Below are 13,421 nucleotides of genomic sequence, written 5' to 3' on the forward strand. Positions count from 1 at the left end.
ACAATTTTATTTCCTTTTTTTTTTTTTTTTTGGAGACAGAGTTTAGCTCTTTTACCCAGGCTGGAGGGAAGTGGCATGGCTCACTGCAACCTCTGCCCCGCCACCACCCCCACCCCAGGGTTCAAGCAATTGTCCTGCCTCAGCCTCCCAAGTAGCTGAGATTACAGGCACCCACCACCACGACCGGTTAATTTTTTTGTATTTTTATTAGAGATGCGGTTTCACCATCCTGGCCAGGTTGGTCTTGAACGCCTGACCTCATGATCCACCCGGGATTACAGGCATGAGCCACCACACCTGGCCTGAGAACATTTTTTTTTTTTTTTTTTTTTTTTTTTTTTGAGACGGAGTCTCGCCCTGTCACCCAGGCTGGAGTGTAGTGGCCGGATCTCAGCTCACTGCAAGCTCCGCCTCCCGGGTTTACGCCATTCTCCCGCCTCAGCCTCCCGAGTAGCTGGGACTACAGGCGCCCGCCCCCTCGCCCGGCTAGTTTTCCGTATTTTTCAGTAGAGACGGGGTTTCACCGTGTAGGCCAGGATGGTCTCGATCTCCTGACCTCGTGATCCGCCCGTCTCGGCCTCCCAAAGTGCTGGGATTACAGGCTTGAGCCACCGCGCCCGGCCGAGAACATTTTTTTGGCTGTTTTCAGACATTCATCCTAGCAGATGAACTTCAGCATTGCTTCCTCAAGATCAAAAAATAAATGTTTAAAAACTTTGCAAATATATTTTAGAAGCACACTAAACATACAAATTCAGTTCGGAAATTAAGTGCTTTTAGATAGTATGTAGGAACCTTCTCTGTACAACATCCATCATAGCCCCAACCACAGGAATGTCATGATTAATTAATAAATGAAGCACTAGCCACACACAGGTCACGTGAAGCCTTGCCATTCATTCTCCCTCTCTCCCTGTGCCTCTGGCTCCCTTGCCACCTCATGACCTCCTGTTGTGCCCCAATTGCCCAGGAACTGGCTCCTGAATCTACTTTCCCTGCAGCACCCTATGTGCCATACCTCATTTGGCTGCTGCCTTCCTTCTCCCTATTCAAACCCGACAGCCCGATATCCTATGACAAATCAATCCTATCAAGTAACTGACCAGCTCCGTAATGCAAAGCATGTGGCCCAAAATGTGTCAGTGCCTCCTTTTACAGACAAAATTGAGGCAAAGTCTGTCCAACTGTCTAGGTGAGATGTCCTGAATCTGGTGAACATTAAAGACAGCCAGAGGTGGAGCTATGATGGAGCAGCCTCACCATGGCTGGGGACACTATCCCATAAGCCAGGTCATCTACCTCCCTTTAATGACTCCGAGCTCACCAAGTAAGCCAATGTGGCTTTCTAGCCTGCTGACAACAAGAAGGAAATATCCATGAAAGGGCTCACTAAAAAATGTCAAGTGCCATCAAAAATGGTTAAATTGCCATTTCTATGAGTTTAGCTTGAGTCCTTTTCCCCTCCGGCCTCTGCGATCAATAATGGGTATTCTTTTTTTTTTTTTTTCCTGAGATGGAGTCTCACTCTGTCACCCAGGGTGGAGCGCAGCGGCGCAATCTCGACTTACTGCAACCTCTGCCTCTCAGGCTCAAGCGATTCTCTAGCCTCAGCTTCCTGAGTAGCTGGGATTACAGGCACCCGCCACCATGCCTGACTATTTTTGTATTTTCAGTAGAGACGGGGTTTCACCATGCTGGCCAGGCTGGTCTCGAATGCTGGACCTCAAGTGATCCTCCCACCTCAGCCTCCCAAAGTGATGGGATTACAGGCATGAGTCACTGCACCCAGCCTAATAATGGGTATTCTAACAGACAAGTTTCTAGGCCTGCAAAGATGAAAGCCAAACTTTTGACAGTGATTGACCTCCTATCTTGCTAAGGGAGTCAGAGTACAGTCCTTTTAATTATAACGTGTGGCTCAATTTATAATTATAAATGTATTCCCGATCTGGGTGTGGTGGCTCATGCCTATAATCCCAGCACTCTGGGAGGCCGAGGCGGGCGGATCACTTGAGGTCAGGAGTTTGAGACCAGCTGGCCAAAATGGAGAAACACTGTCTCTACTAACAAATACAAAACTTAGCTGGGCATCGTGGCATGTGCCTATAGTCCCAGCTACTTGGGAGGTTGAGGCAGGAGAATCACTTGAACCCAGGAGGCAGAGGTTGCAGTGAGCCAAGATCATGCCAGTGCACTCCAGCCTGGGCAACAGAGCACGACTCTGTCTCAAAAAAAAAAAAAAAAAAAAAAAAGGCAGGGCGCAGTGGCTCATGCCTGTAATCCCAGCAATTTGGGAGGCTGAGGCAGGTGGATCATCTGAGTTCGGGAGTTCGAGACCAGCCTGACCAACATGGAGAAACCCCATCTCTACTAAAAGTACAAAAATTAGCCAGGTGTGGTGGCACATGCCTGTAATCCCAGTTACTTGGGAGGCTGAGGCAGGAGAATCGCTTGAAGCCAGGAGGTGGAGGTTGCGGTGAGCCATGATCACGCCATTGCACTCCAGCCTGGGCAACAAGAGCAAAACTTCATCTTAAAAAAAAAATATATATATATATACACACACACAGACACACACACACACACGTACATATACATATATATACATATATATGCATATATACATACATATATATAAAAAACTATGAATATATTCCTGAAACAATATACTATGTATAGAAGACTCAGACTCTCATGCCCATAGACCCTTTCTAAAAAAAGAAGCTACAGGCATTCCTGGCCGAGAGTTAACATGCTTTGTGTCATCTGAGCCAGGCCATGGCTGATTAGATCAACAATTTGCACTTCAGCCCAAGGAAACCTAGAAACTAATCGTAAGTGCTCAAGGGCCATAAGGGCCATATGTCATTAAGACCCTGTGGCCTACAATAGGCTTAATGAATACACATGGTCCCAAAAGGGTGCTCCCTTCTTGAGAATAACTGCCCCAGTCAGATTCCCTCTCCTGGGAAGACAAAGAAGCTGAGAGAGCCATAGGCAGAAGCAAAAGGGACTCACTGGAAGTTTCTGAAGGAAATTATAAGAATCTGGCTCAAATCCCAACTCAGCCACCTACTAACTGGTTGACCTTGGGTAAATTACTTAATTTTTTCTTTTTTTTTTTTTCTGAGATAGTCTCATGGCTGCCCAGGCTGGAGTGCAGTGGCGTGATCTCAGCTTAGGGCTACCTCCACCTCCTGGGTTCAGGCGATTCTCTTGCCTCAGTCTCCTGAATAGCTGGGACCACAGGCATATGCCACCACACCTGACTAATTTTGTATTTTTAGTAGAGACAGGGTTTCGTCATGTTGGCCAGGCTGGTCTTGAACTCCTGACTTCAAGTGATCCACCCACCATGGCCTCCCAAAGTGCTGGGATTACAGGTGTGAGCTACTGTGTCTGGCCCCTAAATTACTTAATTTCTCTAAGCCTCAGTTTTCTGTTCTGTTAAACTGAGCCAATGATAGGTGTGTATTATATAATATATAACAGAATTGCGAAAATCACATAGAGTAAAAAACAAAGAATTCAGCAGAGTCTTTGGCCAGGAAGACTTCTCAATGCATGAACATAATTATTCGTACTACCTTCCGGGTTACTGGAGCTACTGCTGTGCTCCAACTAGCAAGCAATCTGCTTTTTTGTTGTTGTTTGTTTGTTTGTTGAGATGGAGTCTCCCTCTGTCACCCAGGCTGAAGTGCAGTGGGGCAATCTCGGCTCACTACAACCTCCACCTCCCAGGTTCAAGCGATTCTCCTGCCTCAGCCTCCTGAGTAGCTGGGACTATAGGTGCACCCCACCACGCCCGGCTAATTTTTTACATTTTTAGTAGAGAAGGAGTTTCGCCATGTTGGCCAGACTGGTCTCGAACTCCTGACCTCAAGTGATCCACCTGCCTTGGACTCCCAAAGTGCTGAGATAACAGGCGTGAGTCACTGCGCCCAGCCACAGTCTGCTCTTAATTACCCTGCAAAAATCCCAGGAAACACTTAACTCCAGGGAGAACCTGAGTGCTGTGCGGCCTCTTTCCACTTCCCTCACACACCTGGGCAGGTGGGCAGTCATACCATCATCCATCCCTCACAGCCCCCATGTTAGAGAGATGTTGATAAGGAAGATTAATATACTTCAGAGCAGCATACCTGGAAAAATGCAAACCCTGGGGTGTCATCAATCCAAAGTTACCAGGGAAATGGGGAAAGGCAAATGCGGAAGTTGTTCCTGAACAGTTCTTGCATTTCGGATACAGAAAATACTTACTAAAAGCATCTACCGCCTTTGTCAGATTGTTCTGGGCAGACCTGAGAAAATAAAATTTAAAAAAGTTTTTTCTTTTTGAAAATAAAAACAACAAAAATACAATCTACATTTTCATTTGTTTGTAAAAACCCTGTCCTCTACCAGGTCTGGGATGCATTTCCAGTGACCTGAATGATCCTTGCCCCAGGGTGTCCCTCATGGCCACGCCCTCGCTCCAGGTGTTTAAAGTCCCACCTGGGCACCTTTCTGTTAACTATGGAAGATGATTCTTTCAGATTACGCTTACTGTACATGTTTATGCACGTCTTTTTCAGAAATGATACTTCAAGCAGTACAGAAATACTTTCTATTCTGTTACTTTCATTTTATTTCTTTCTTCTTTTTTTTTTTTTTGAGACAGGGTTGCACTCCATCTCCCAGGCTGGAGTGCTGTGATGCAATCTCGGTTCACTGCAACCCCCACCTCACAGGCTCAGGTGATCCTCCCACCAGCGATCCTCCCACCTCAGTCTCCTGAGTAGCTGGGATTACAGGTGGGTACCACCACACTCAGCTAATTTTTTGTAGTTTTGGTAGAGATGGGGTCTCACCGTGTTGCCCAGGCTGGTCTTGAACTTCTGAGCTCAAGAGACCCACCTGCCGCAGCATCCTAAAGTGCTGGGATTACAGGCGTGAGCCACCACACCCGACCTATCCGGTTACCTTCAAACTGTGAAAATATCTGTGAGTACTCAATTTTCCACCGCCCTTACTATGAAAAATAAGTTCTTTGGCATTAAAACCCATCAGAGACTTTTGTTATTTTCTGCATCCTGAGAGGTGGTTGCTTTGGATGTGGTATCATGAAAGCTTTCTTGAAGTTAGCTTTCATTCATCTCCTTGCTGCTATGACTGTTTGGGGATCGAGAACCAAGAGACTTTGACAGGTACTGTACTCTCGATTGGCTTCACATCAAAATTCAAGCACTGACAGGTGACGACTGCTATGTGCTTTCTGATGAAGTGTTTTTGGGAACTAGATGTCCTATAACCAATGTGTGTCAAGATTTTTTTTTTTTAAATATGGAACACTTCACGAATTTGCACGTCATCCTTGTGTAGGGGCCATGCTAATCTCTGTATTGTTCCAATTTTAGTATTTGTGCTGCCAAAGTGACCACAAGATTTTTACATGTTATATGTTTCTATACCAACAGTGACATCAAATCTCAGCTTTTAAAAGGGAAGGTTATTTTAAAATCTATACTAATATTTACCTCAGGAACATTACCAAGGCAAAGGATTCATGCCTATCTCCTGTCCTGCTGAGAGAGGTGGGTCTTCATTGCAATCTGCAATTTCATTTATCCATACAAGGCAGGCCAAATCACAGACTTGGGCAGGGCTCAGTGGCTCATGCCTGGAATCCCACCACTTTGGGAGGCCAAGGCGGGCTGATCGCTTGAGGTCAGGAGTTTCATTCAGATCAGCCTGGCCAAAATGGCGAAACCCTATCTCTACTAAAAATACAAAAAAATTTAGCAGGGTGTGGTGGTGCACCCCTGTAATCCCAGCTACTCAGGAGGCTGAGACATGAGAATCACTTGAAACCAGGAGGGGGAGGTTGCAGTGAACCGAGATCATGCCACTGCACCCCAGCATGGGCAGCAGAACAAGACTCCATCTCAAAACAAAAAAAAAAATCTCTGACTTTTCCAGTTTACCAAGACTACTGCCAAAACACTACTGTGTGCTTGAAATCATGCTCCAAAGCTTAAAACGCATTTTTCTTATTCATCCACCAAGATTGATGAAGTCAAGGAAGTGCCTAACATTAGATCATTGTATATCCTATGCCTCATTTTCTCTTCAATGGGAAATGCAAGTGGGTTATATAAGGTGATATACAGAACAACTGCAGCTGTCTGAGGACTGAGCAACAACATGCCTAAGCTATAATACTGAGGATGGCAGAGTTCTTATTGATACCATTATCAGTTTCATTAATCTGCAATGTTCATAAAGCAGACATTTCCTTCTATGAGTCCTTTGGAGAAATAAGTTTTTAATTATACTAGAATCATATTCAATAACACTCTTCAAAACCATGAATGCCCTCCTTGTGTCATGGCTGGGATGCACAATGATCTACTGGTTGAAACAAGGGCTTTGGAGTCAGAGGCCTGGCTTTACCGCTAATTAGTTGTGTGATTTTAGACAAGACAAGTGACTTCATTTCTCCAAGTATTATTTCCTCATTCATCAAATAGGGATGCTACGACTTACCTGTGAAAATTAAATAAGATGATGCAAGTTAAATATAATTGTTAATAAGATTACAAGAAAGTTTTTACAAATATTTTTTCCTTAAAATTTTTTTTTTTTTTTGGAGACAGAGTCTTGCTCCGTCGCCCAGGCTGGAGTGCAGTGGCGTGATCTCAGCTCACTGCAAGCTCCGCCTCCTGGGTTCATGCCATTTTCCTGCCTCAGCCTCCCCAGCGTCTGGGACTACAGGTGCCCGCCATCACGCCTGGCTAATTTTTTTGTATTTTTAGTAGAGACAGGGTTTCACCGTGTTAGCCAGGATGGTCTCGATCTCCTGACCTTGTGATCTGCCCGCCTCAGCCTCCCAAAGTGCTGGGATTACAGGCGTGAGCCACCGTGCCCGGCCTCCTTAAATTTTTAAAGATTTTCCTTTTTTTTTTTGAGACCGAGTCTTGCTCTGTCATCCAGGCTGGAATGCTGGAATGCACTGGCACAATCATGGCTCAGTGTAGCCTTGACCTCCTGGGCTCAAGTGATCCTTCTGCCTCAGCCTCCCAAGTAACTGGGACTACAAGCATGCATTACCATGCCTGGCTAATTTTTAAATTTTTGCAGAGATAGCGCTCCACGAGGTTGCCAGGCTGCTCTGGAACTCTGGGCTCAGTGATCCCCTGACTTCAGCCTCCCAAAGTGTTGGGATTACAGGCGTGAACCACCACACCCAGCCTAGAAACATTTTTTTTTTTTTTTGAGATGGAGTCTCCCTCTGTCGCCTAGGCTGGAGTGCAGTGGCGTGATCTCAGCTCACTGCAACCTCCACCTCCCAGGTTCATGACATTCTCCTGCCTCAGCCTCCCAAGTAGCTAGGACTACAGGTGCCCACCACCACGCCCGGCTAATTTTTTTTGTATTTTTAGTAGAGACGGGGTTTCACCATGTTAGCCAGGATGGTGTCGATCTCCTGACCTCATGATCTGCCTGCCTAAACCTTCCAAAGTGCTGGGATTACAGGCATGAGTCAATGTGCCCAGCCAAAAGATTTTTAAAAGATTACATTTCTCACCTGTAATCCCAGCACTCTGGGAGGCCAAGGCGGGTGGATCACTTGAGGTAAGGAGTTTGAGACCAGCCTGGCCAACGTGGTGAAACCCCACCTCTACTAAAAATACAAAAATTAGCCAGGCGTGGCAGGCATCTGTAATCCCAGCTACCTGGGAGGCTGAGGCAGGAGAATCACTTGAACATGAGAGGTGGAGGTTGCAGAGAGCCGAGATCGTGCCACTGCACTCCAGCCTGTGTGACAGAGCAAGACTCTGTATCAAAAAAAAAAAAAAAAAAAAAAAAGATTACATTTCCTATTCTAACAGTCAAGTCTACTCCTGTATCTCTAAATGGCATTTTTACCAAAAAAATGAATGCAAAGGAGATCTCGTTAACTTAAGAAACAAAAGGAATCTAATGGTGATCCAATTAAGTTAAAAAATTACTAACGCACTGCCGGGCACGGTGGCTTATGCCTGTAATCCCATAACTTTGGGAGGCCGAGGCAGGTGGATCACGAGGTCAGAAGATAGAGACCATCCTGGCTAACATGGTGAAATCCCATCTCTACTAAAAACACAAAAAATTAGCCAGGCATGTAGTAGGCACCTGTAGTCCCAGCTACTCGGGAGGCTGAGGCAGGAGAATGGCGTGAACCTGGAAGGTGGAGTTTGCAGTGAGCTGAGTTCACGCCACTGCACTCCAGCCTGGGTGACAGAGTGAGACTCCATCTCAAAAAAAAAAAAAAAAAAAATTACTAACACACAAAAAAATGGTATGCTCTAACCAGCAAGAAAAGTTGTTTCCTCATCATAAAACTCACGCCTTCCCTGGAAGCAAATACTATTTAGATGACATTAATTGGTAGTACCCTCATTTTACACTTGGATAGGATTCCATGTAGGATTCTAATATTTTACCCTTCAGGCCCCAATTAACTGATTTATACTCTACAGACCACTAAAATACAATAATTCAGCTGCAAGTCACTTCCAATTTAATTCAGTGAGTTGTTTACCATTTAAGTTAGATCACTGTCAGTCCTCTCTTAAACCCTCCAATGGCTTACCATTCCCACTCCAGGTAAAAGCCACACCTGGCTCACCTCTTTCAGGCCCTGGCTTAAATGTTACTTTCTCAGCCTTCCCAACTCTATAACTGCAACAACTCCCCTTCCACCCCCCTACTCTCATATTTCTCTATTACTTCTCTGCTTTTGGTTTTTTGGGTTTTTTTTTGAGACGGAGTCTTGCTCTGTCACCCAGGCTAGAGTGCTGTGGTGCGATCTTGGCTCACTGCAACTTCTGACTCCCTGGTTCAAGCGATTCTCCTACCTCAGCCTCCTGAGTAGCTGGGATTACAGGCACATGCCACCACACCCAGCTAATTTTTGTATTTTTAGTAGAGATGGAGTTTCACCACATTGGCCAGAATGGTCTCAATCTCCTGACCTCATGATCTGCCCGCCTCGGCCTCCCAAAGTGCTGGACTTACAGGCGTAAGCCACCGTGCCCAGTTCTTTAAATTTTTTTTATTTAAAGAACCAGATGGAGATCAGCTACAGCATACATTGTTCCTTCTTTTTTTGTTTTTGTTTTTGTTTTTGTTTTTAAGGCAGGGTCTCCCCCCGTCACCCAGGCTGGAGCGTGGTGGTATGATCATTTCGGCTCACTGCAACCTCCGCCTCCTGGGCTTATGTGATTCTCCCACCTCAGTCTCTCAAGTAGCTGGGAGCAGAGATATGTGCCACCATGCCTGATTAATTTTTGTATTTTTTTTTTTTTTTGGTAGAGATGGTGTTTCACCATGTTGCTCAGGCTAATCTCAAATTCCTGGGCTCAAGCAATCCGTCCGTTTCGGCCTCCCAAAGTGCTATGATTTTTATTACCTGGAACAGGAACCACAGGCCAAGCGTGGGCCATCGCATCCTTCCTGTGGCTCCTTTTTGGGGTAATAAAAGTATTCAAAAAATATTCTAAAATTGGTTTCAATGATGAATGCACAACTCTGTGAATATACTAAAAAGCACTGAAGTGTATACTTTAGATGGGTGAATTATACGGTATATGAGTTATATCTCAATAAAGCTATTTTTAAAACCTGCCTGTTTCTTTTCTCTCTGTCACCAACTAGAAAGTAAGCTCCATGAATGCATAAACTTCTGTTTTGTTTAGCACAATGCTTAGAATCAGAGAACCTCAAATATAGGGAAAGGAAGAAAAGAAGGGAGAGAGGGAAGGGAAAGAAAGGATGAATGGAGGAAGGTAAGAAATGAAAGGATGGAGGGAGGAAAGAAGAGACGAAGAGAGGAAGGAAAGAATACAGGGAGGGAGGGGAGAAGGAGGATAAAGGTAACTGCCAATGAAGAAACACCTAGAGATCACCCAGCTAACAGGTCCTCAGAGATGTAAATTGTGCACTTGAGACAGACGACAATTTTTGTTTTTGTTTTTTTTTTTAAAGACAGGGTCTTGCTCTGTTGCCCAGGCTGGAGTGCAGCGGCGTCATCACAGCTCACCGAAACCCTGAATCCCTTTGCTGAAGCTTCCCCCTACTCAGCCTCTCAAGTAACTGGGACTACAGGCATGCACCACCACACCTGGCTCATTTTTTTTTTAAGTAGAGACTAGGTCTTGCTGTGTTGCCCAGGCTGATTTCAACCCCCAGGACTCAAGCAATTGTCTTGCCTCAGCCTCCCAAGGTGCTGGGATTACAGGCAGGAGCCACTGTGCCCAGCCAGAAGACAGACAGAGCTGTCTCTTTGGAGCTCTTCAAATCTTTCAAGTCTTCTCATCTTTTCCTGTGAGGCCTTTAGGTGGGAACCTTTAAAATAGAATTCTACGTATACCCTCAACAGCTTCTAATCACACTAAGAAGAAAATGCAAACCTCCTTATCTTGGCTCACATAATCCGACCCTGCCTACTGCTTCCGCTTTTTCCCTCTTGGAGCCCAGAGCCCACCACACCCTTCCCACTGCCTGGCTCTGGCAAAGGCCACCCGCTGACCTTCATGTCTCACCAGGCAGGTCTCAGGGAGCCACCCCACTCTCCAACCCCCTCCTCTCCACTCTTCCCCCCTTCCCTCCACTCTCCCCCTCTTTCACAGTCTTCCTAACGCTCGCTTTGCTATTTTCTTACATGTGTATTGTCTACCACCCCCTCTAAAATTAAGTCCCATAAGAACAAGGACTTATCTGTCTTGTTCACGCCTATATCCCTCAGGCATAGAAGAGGGCTGCCACAAGTCTGTGCTATTTGTAGAACAAAGACACAGAAGTTCCAAATTTAGGAGACGATTCAGGAAGAGAGAATGCTACAAAGGCTGAGCAGTATTTCTAGAAGAGCACCTGCTCACAGTTACAGAACCCCTCATCCACCTCCCCAACTTGGCAGTTCGTTGAAAACAGGGATGGGCAGCATTTATCCTCTAGAACCAACACCAAACATGTGCTGACTAAATGGGGGGTCAGTTTTTGTTGAATTTGTGATATTCATCTTCACAGACTCCTTCTCTAATAACTACTGGTGTGTGCTTTAAAACAAAATGTTTTGCCAGGCGCGGTGGCTCACTCCTGTAATCCCAGCACTTTGGGAGGCCAAGGCGGGTGGATCACGAGGTCAGGAGTTCGAGACCAGCCTGGCCAACATAGTGAAGCCCCGTCTCTACTAAAAATACAAAAATTAGCCAGGTGTGGTGGCATGCGCCTGTAGTCCCAGCTACTCGGGAGGCTGAGGCGGGAGAAACGCTTGAACCTGGGAGGCAGAGGTTGTAGTGAGCCAAGACCACACCACTGCACTCCAGTCTGGATGACAGAGTGAGACTCCATCTCAAAAAAAAAAAAAAAAGTTTCACCATGTTGCCCAGTCTGGTCTCAAACTCCTAAGCCCAAACAATCCACCTCCTTCAGCCTCCCAAAGTGCTCGAATTACAGGCGTGAGCGACTGTACCCAGCCCCAGGCACAGATGTTCTTAATGTGACCTACCCAGAATGATGACTCCTTCTCAAAAGGTTTACAATTTACTTTGCTTAGATCTGAAGAATCATTATCTATGGCAGCTATATCCTCAAGAAATGTATTTCTTAAATAATAAGACTTGAAAGTTGAAATCAGTCAGGCATGGTGGCACACGCCTGTAATCCCAGTTACTGAGGAGGCTGAGGCAGAAGACTCTCTTGAACCTGGGAGGCAGAGGTTGCAGTGAGCTGAGATCCCACCACTGCACTCCAGCCTGGGTGACAGAGCAAGACTTTGTCTCAAAAAAACAAAAGCTGAAATTACTCCTTGATCCAGGGGCTGCAGAACAAATGTTGTTAGAAGGCATGAAAACAACATTCATCTGCTTGTACACCTCCAACAAAGCACTTGGCTGATCAGGTACATCGTCAATAAGCAGTAATATTTTGAGATGAATCTTTTCTTCTCAGCAGTAGGTCTCAACAGTGGGCTTAAAATAGTCAATAAGCCATGCTGTAAACAAATGTGCTATCATCCAGGCTTTGTCATTCCATTTCTAGGGCCCAGGCAGATTTAGCATGATTCTTGAGGGCCATAGGGTTTCTGGAATGGTAAATGAGCACTGGCTTCCACTTCAAGTCATTAGCTGTGTTAGCCAATAACAAGAGTCGGCCTGTTCTTTGAAGGTTTAAAGCCAGGCATTAACTTCTCTCTAGCTATAAAATTCCTAGATGGCATCTTCTAATGTAAGACTGTTTGGTCTACATCGAAAACCTGTTGTTCAGTGCAGCTACCTTTGTCAATTATAATAATCAGATCTTCTGGATAACTTGCTGCAGCTTCTCCATCAGCACTTGCTGTTTCACCTTGCACTTTGATGTCATGGAGATGTTTTCTTTCCTTGATCCTCACAAACCAACCTCTGCTAGCTTCACATTTTTCCTCTAAAGATTCCTCACATCTCTCAGCCTTCACAGAATTGAAGAGAGGGCCTTGCTCTGGATTAGGCTTCAGAGAATGTTGTGGCTGGTTTGATCTTCTATCCAGACCACTAAAACTTTCTCCGTATCAGCAACAAGGCTGTTTCACTTTCTTATCATTAGTGTGTTCCCTGGTGTAGCTCTTTTGAGTTCCTTCAAAAACTTTTCCTTTGCATTCAGAACTTGGCTGTTTGGTACAAGAGGCATAGCTTTCAGCCTATCTCAGCTTTCTTCATGTCTTCCTTGCTAAGCTTAGTCATTTCTTTATTAGTCATTAGCCGGGTGTGGTGGTGCATGCCTGTAATCCCAACTACTCGGGAGGCTGAGGAAGGAGAATTGCGTGAACCCGGGTGGCAGAGGTTGCAGTGAGCCGAGATCATGCCACTGCACTCCAGCCTGGGTGACAGAGTGAGACTCCATCTCAAAATAAATAAATAAGTAAATAAAGTGAGAGACATGCATCTCTTCCTTTCACTTTAACACATAGAGGCTATTGTAGGGTCATTAACTGGTCTAATTTCAATATTGCTGTGTCTCAGGAGAAGAGGGAGGGAGATAGGGGAATGGCCTGCAGTGGAACAGTCAGAACACACACAACACTGATCAATTAAGTTCACCACCTTATATGGATCCAGATTGTGGTGCCCCAAAACAATTGCAGTAGTAACATCAAAGATTACTGATCACATCTTCTAACAGATGTTATAAGATTATAACAGATGTCATAACGATGAAATGTTTGAAGTATTGTGAGAATTACCAAAATGTAACAGAGAGACACAAAGTGACCACATGCTGTTGGAAAAGTGGCACGGATAGAAAGACTTGCTCGATGCGGGGTTGCCACAAGCCTTCAATTTGTAAAAAACCCAGTGTTTGTGAAGCACAGTAAAGACTAAGAAGGCAGGGCACGGCAACATATCCAGACCAAAGCACTG

The 13,421-nt window shown here is 45.3% G+C and overlaps 1 protein-coding gene and 1 non-coding gene across 6 annotated transcripts in view; both read right to left on the bottom strand.

The window, feature by feature from the left end:
• MFSD11 (major facilitator superfamily domain containing 11) overlaps positions 1-13,421 on the bottom strand; it is a 52,215-nt gene that overhangs the window by 30,736 nt on the left and 8,058 nt on the right. For all 5 annotated transcript variants that reach the window (XR_012088835.1, XM_008011616.3, XM_008011617.3 and 2 more), the window contains one exon: positions 4,261-4,301. Coding sequence is in view for 4 of the 5 variants with exons in the window: in XM_008011616.3 (XP_008009807.2) it covers positions 4,261-4,301 (41 nt within the window). In the remaining variant the exon portion in view is untranslated. The remainder of the gene's footprint in view (positions 1-4,260; positions 4,302-13,421) is intronic.
• Positions 5,317-5,420, bottom strand: LOC119622261 (U6 spliceosomal RNA). The gene has a single exon (XR_005238924.1). It is a non-coding gene; the product is annotated as a U6 spliceosomal RNA (small nuclear RNA).

The sequence above is a fragment of the Chlorocebus sabaeus genome, chromosome 16 (assembly GCF_047675955.1).
Source record: "Chlorocebus sabaeus isolate Y175 chromosome 16, mChlSab1.0.hap1, whole genome shotgun sequence".
Lineage (NCBI taxonomy): Eukaryota > Metazoa > Chordata > Mammalia > Primates > Cercopithecidae > Chlorocebus > Chlorocebus sabaeus.